Here is a 6,000-nt window from a genome sequence, read left to right as displayed (position 1 = left end):
AGGATTAAGTCTCTTTGCTTTTTCTGACTGAACCTAAGATGTAGTACCAGCTCTGATTTAACCCCAGCCAAAAGCCTGGGGCCTTGTAAGTAATATGGATCCATTGTAACAACTAGCAGGGCCGCCACTAGAAATTTTGGGGTCCCTAACTCAGCTCAGGGTCTGGGCCACCGGGGGCACGCCTCCAAGCCCGCCCACAGGGTCCGCCCAGTGGTTTATCCTGGTTTTGTGCTGCCCTAGGCATGATTTTAAGTATGAAGTATGAGGATTTTAAGTATAAACGCGAAGCTGTTTATCGTGTGTGTGCTGTCCCTTAATCTGGATTTTGTAAGCTGGGTACTGAGCACACTTACCGTGTAGTCACTGGCATCAGACAAATTTATACCCACAAAACATGGAATCAGAATAATGCATAATCTACACATATATCAGCCATCTGACTGTGATTCATCTAAATAAAGTTACATCTGAGAAAGATTTCTGTATTGTTAACAGTACTTTTCAGGCAGTGATGAAATCAAGCACTAACCGATTTACGTCTCTGGCACACCAAGATGTATTGAAACCCCCAAAATATTAAATTAAAACGTAAGCTTAGGTTGAAGTGAAAGGACAGAGTTTGAGAGATTTTTATTTATAGATATAAATTTGCCTAACTGTGTAAAGTGTCTGTCACTGGTACAAGCTGACACAACGCTGATTGGGGTGAACAAATAGTTTCACACGTGTCTTCAACTTTCCGGCTTCCTTTAAAGGTATTTACAGGTGGTTTATTGGTTAAATTATCAGCACGCTGAGATTGCCCATTCTCTGAGACCTTAGGGTTACCATGAAATCATGGCAAACCCAGACAAATTCAGCTTTTTATGAGTCACGTCATACTAGTCCTACTAAGAACAAGGCAGCAGTGGCTAAAAGAGGCAGTAACATGGCCACAAAGTTTAGCTTTGCTATGGCCGCCCCTTCAGCTGAAGGTCCATCAGTGCCATCAGGTATTAGCCCTATATTGTTACAGAAATCCGAACGGCAGCAGTATGTGGGGTTAGTAACTCCGAGCAAGTTCTGATTGGTGGCCTTGCAGGTCTGAACGCACTGACGCACAATGATCTGATTTCCTTGGAACGGATAACCTGCAGAAATGAAAAGTGATAGAGAATTCAGCTGGTGGTGAAATGTTTTGTATCACATACTAAACACATATCAACAAATCAGTTTTTATTGCACGTTTATTTTTTGAAAACCATATCAGTTTGACTAATATATTTCTGTTTTTCATTTCTATTCATTTCAAAGAGGGGGAAAGCTTTAATTTGTGATAAATATTAAAATAGTCATTTAAACTAATAATTTAGGCACCATAAACACTAAAGTTTATTGTATTACTATTATAGTATCAATAGTGATGTACCGAACTGTAAGCAGGCGAATAGTTCCTGGCGAACATAGCGTGTTCGCGTTCGCCACACATGCGCGGTTCGATCCGCCCCCTTTTCGTCATCATTGACTAAACTTTGACCCTGTGCCTCACAGTCAGCAGACACATTCCAGCCAATCAGCAGCAGACCCTCCCTTCCAGACCCTCCCACCTCCTGTACAGCATCCATTTTAGATTAATTCTGAAGCTGCATTCTTAGATAGAGGAGGGAAAGTGTAGCTGCTGCTCATTTGATAGGGAAATGGATAGCTAGGGTAGTGTATTCAGTGTCCACTACAGTCCAGAAGGACTCATCTGATCTCTGCTGTAAGGACAGCACCCCAAAAAGCCCTTTTTAGGGCTAGAACATCAGTCTGCTTTTTTTTTTTTTGTGTAATCTAATTGCAGTTGCCTGCCTGCCAGCTTCTGTGTCAGGCTCACAGTGGAAACTGTGCCCACTTGCCCAGTGCCACCACTCATATCTGGTGTCACAATAGCTTGCATTTAAAAACAAAAAAATTTTTTTCACTGTAATAGATTGAATAGCAGTTAGTTGTCTGCAGGCGTCTGTGTGTCAGGCCTACAGCGTGTACTCTGCCAACCTCTGCCAGTGCACAGTGCCACTCATATCTGGTTTCACAATAGCGTGCATTTAAAAACAAAAAAAATGTTTTCACTGTTATAGATTGAATAGCAGTTAGTTGTCTGCAAGCGTCTGTGTGTCAGGCCAACAGCGTGTACTCTGCCAGTGCACAGTGCCACTCATATCTGGTGGCACAATAGAGTGCATTTAAAAACCCCAAAACTTTTTTTTCACTGTAATAGATTGAATAGCAGTTAGTTGTCTGCAAGCGTCTGTGTGTCAGGACAACAGCGTGTACTCTGCCAACCTCTGCCAGTGTACATTGCCACTCATATCTGGTGTCACAATAGCGTGCATTTAAAAACAAAAAACTTTTTCACTGTTATAGATTGAATAGCAGTTAGTTGTCTTCAAGCGGGTGTGTCAGGCCTACAGCCTGTACTCTGCCAACCTCTGCAAGTGCATATTACCACTAATATCTGGTGTCACAATAGCGTGCATTTAAAACCAAAAAACGTTTTTCACTGTTATAGATTGAATAGCAGTTAGTTGTCTTCAAGCGGGTGTGTCAGGCCTACAGCCTGTACTCTGCCAACCTCTGCAAGTGCATATTGCCACTAATATCTGGTGTCACAATAGCGTGCATTTAAAAACAAAAAAACTTGTTTCACTGTTATAGATTGAATAGCAGTTACTTGTCTTCAAGCGGGTGTGTCAGGCCTACAGCGTGTACTCTGCCAACCTCTGCAAGTGCACATTGCCACTCATATCTGGTGTAGTGATGTCGCGAACCGCCATTGACTGCAATGGGCAGGCGAATTTTAAAACCCAGAGGGACTCTTTCTGGCCACAAAAGTGATGGAAAAGTTGTTTCAAGGGGACTAACACCTGGACTGTGGCATGCCGGAGGGGGATCCATGGCAAAACTCCCATGGAAAATTACACAGTTGATGCAGAGTCTGGTTTTGATCCATAAAGGGCAGAAATCACCTAACATTCCTAAATCACAATGGATATGGATTGACACCTGACATATTGACACCTCGGCATATGTATTGACACCTGTCCTCAGAGACCCTGATACACACTGACACAGAGCAGAACAGGGACTGTTCCCCCTACATAGGGTCACTTGGCAGATATGGATTGACACCTGTCCTCAGAGAAAATGATACACACTGACACAGAGCAGAATAGAGACTGTTCCCCCTACATAGGGTCACTTGGCAGATATGGATTGACACCTATCCTAAGGATCCCTGATACACACTGACACAGAGCAGAATAGAGACTGTTCCCCCTACTGTTCACTTGGCAGATATGGATTGACACCTGTCCTCAGAGACCATGATACACATTGACACAGAGCAGAATAGGGACTGTTCCTCCTACATAGGGTCACTTGGCAGATATGGATTGACACATATCCTAAGGATCCCTGATTCACACTGACACAGAGCTAAATAGAGACTGTCCCCCTTACATGGGGTCGCTAGGCAGATATGGATTGACACCTGTCCTCAAAGCCCCTGATACACACTGACACAGAGCAGAATAGAGACTGTTCCCCCTACACAGGGTCACTTGGCAGATATGGATTGACACCTATCCTAAGGATCCCTGATACACACTGACACAGAGCAGAATAGAGACTGTTCCCCCTACATAGGGTCACTTGGCAGGTATGGCGCGGTCGTGGGAGGAGGAGGATGACTTTCACCTCTTCCCCTGTTAGATTCCCCTTGTGCTGTGACATCACCCTTATACGCTGTGTAAAGCATACTTTTTAATTTATTTCGCAAATGCTGCATCCTTTCCGACTTGTTGTAATTCGGTAACATTTCCGCCACTTTCTGCTTATACCGGGGGTCTAGTAGCGTGGACACCCAGTACAGGTCGTTCTCCTTCAGCCTTTTTATACGAGGGTCCCTCAACAGGCACAACAACATGAAAGACCCCATTTGCACAAGGTTGGATGCCGAGCTACTCATTTCCCGTTCCTCCTCCTCACACAGAGCAGAATAGGGACTGTTCCCCCTACATAGAGTCACTTGGCAGATATGGATCGACACCTGTCCTCAGGGACCCTGATACACACTGACACAGAGCAGAATAGGGACTGTTCCTCCTACATAGGGTCACTTGGCAGATATGGATTGACACCTGTCCTCAGAGACCCTGATACACACTGACTCAGAGCAGAATAGGGACTGTTCCCCCTACATAGGGTCACTTGGCAGATATGGATTGACACCTGTCCTCAGAGACCCTGATACACACTGACACAGAGCAGAATAGGGACTGTTCCTCCTACATAGGGTCACTTGGCATATATGGATTGACACCTGTCCTCAGAGACCCTGATACACACTGACACAGAGCAGAATAGGGAATATTCACTTAATGCCAAACATTGTTATACAGGGGAATATACAGTAAATAAGGATAAGGATAGTGGACCTACTGTCCTCCCCCCGGCCCCCACCCCTGCGCGGTGGTTGGGGGCCATAAATCACAATGGGGGGGTGTGGCGGAAACCGCCTCGCCACAGGACATTGGAGGGGCCTGGCTGCCTGCCTCCTACCTGCTGACTATGGCCCCTGTAAAATTGGTACGTTTGAACTATATTTGGGCATATTTTAGTTTATATTGCTGCTGCTGGCCCTTTTAGAATCATCCGTGGACATATTGGGACGTTTGGGAATAATGTCCCTTTAAGACTTTGTAACATATCACAGTAATACTGTCTTAAATATTATGTAGGTATTTATGTGTTCGGTTAAACTGGGGATATGTAGAAATGTGTGTTTTATGTGTTAAATGTATCAGTATGTAATTTTATGTCTTTTACTGTCTTTTTGTCTGCCATGTGGGTAATGGAGTTTTGCCTCTGTCCTTGGAGATAATTAGATTCCTTCCCCAATTATCTCCAGGCCAGAGGGGAGGGATTGTGAGGCATTGTGGGAGGTAACCGGTCTGAGCTGGAAAGTCATGCTGACAGGGGTTTTAAAAGATACTTTACTGATTCATGCCATATTTTAATATGTTGTTCCCCTGAATGGATTGATTGTGGATATGTATTTTTATGTGAATGTGATGTATGGTTTTAGAGTTATGAAAGTTTGGTAGAAAGTATGTTTTAACTGTATGTATAATTGTGTTAAGTGTTAATCTAAGGGGAGGAGATGTGTGGGAGGTAACATCTATGCTATTGGATATTTTACACCTCCCCTGTGGGCAGGGCCGGACTGGCCCACCGGGATACCGGGAAATTTCCCGGTGGGCCGTCGGCACCTGGGGCCGGGCAGACATGTGGGTATGCTGGCGGCCGCTGGAGGAACTTTTCTGGTGGCCGCAGGGGAAGCTGTGCTGTGTCTGCTCTCCAGCGCGCTACTGAATGAGACCGGGGCCGGAATATGATGTCATATTCCGGCCCCGGTCTCAATCAGTAGCGAGTGAGGGCGGGGGAGCAGACACAGCACAGCACAGCTTCCCCTGCGGCCGCCAGAAAAGTTCCTCCAGCGGCCGCCATCCCTGCACTGGCGGATCCAGGGGGGGCAACGGGGCAATTGCCCCCCCGAGAATCCGAGGTTCTCCCTCTCCCCTGCCGGCTAATGCAGGGCTGGCCTGTCCAAGCGCCAGCCCTGCAATGTGCCTTCATGGACCGGAGGGGAGATCAGAGATCTCCCTCTCCGGTCCGCAGGCACTGTTTGCTGGCCGTCGGCAGGGGAGGGAGAGAGAGAGGACCTGGGAGAGCTCTGTCTGCAGCTCCTCCAGGTCCTTCTCTCGCGAGCACGGAGCGTTGCCATGGCAACGCTCCGGATCTCGCGAGAGTGAACTCTAGCCCTGGAGACCGGGGCTAGAGCTCACTCTCACCACATGGACCACCAGGGATTCCCCACCGGACCACCAGGGATCGAGAAATGTCCCCCCTCCTCCCTAAACAAAGGTAAGAAGGGAAGGGGGACATTAAGTATATTTAAAAAAAAAAAAAAAAATTTTA

At 46.2% G+C, this 6,000-nt stretch overlaps 1 protein-coding gene across 1 annotated transcript in view; it reads right to left on the bottom strand.

Moving 5' to 3' along the window:
- Positions 1-876: 876 nt before the first annotated feature.
- LOC134609296 (ly6/PLAUR domain-containing protein 2-like) overlaps positions 877-6,000 on the bottom strand; it is a 30,060-nt gene continuing 24,936 nt past the window's right edge. The window contains exon 3 of the mRNA XM_063452974.1: positions 877-1,130. Coding sequence (XP_063309044.1) covers positions 877-1,130 — 254 coding nt within the window. The remainder of the gene's footprint in view (positions 1,131-6,000) is intronic.

The sequence above is a fragment of the Pelobates fuscus genome, chromosome 4 (genome assembly GCF_036172605.1).
Source record: "Pelobates fuscus isolate aPelFus1 chromosome 4, aPelFus1.pri, whole genome shotgun sequence".
NCBI classification, from domain to species: domain Eukaryota; kingdom Metazoa; phylum Chordata; class Amphibia; order Anura; family Pelobatidae; genus Pelobates; species Pelobates fuscus.
The sequence above is the reverse complement of the archived record's forward strand: the minus strand, read 5'-3'. Positions and strand labels throughout refer to the sequence as shown.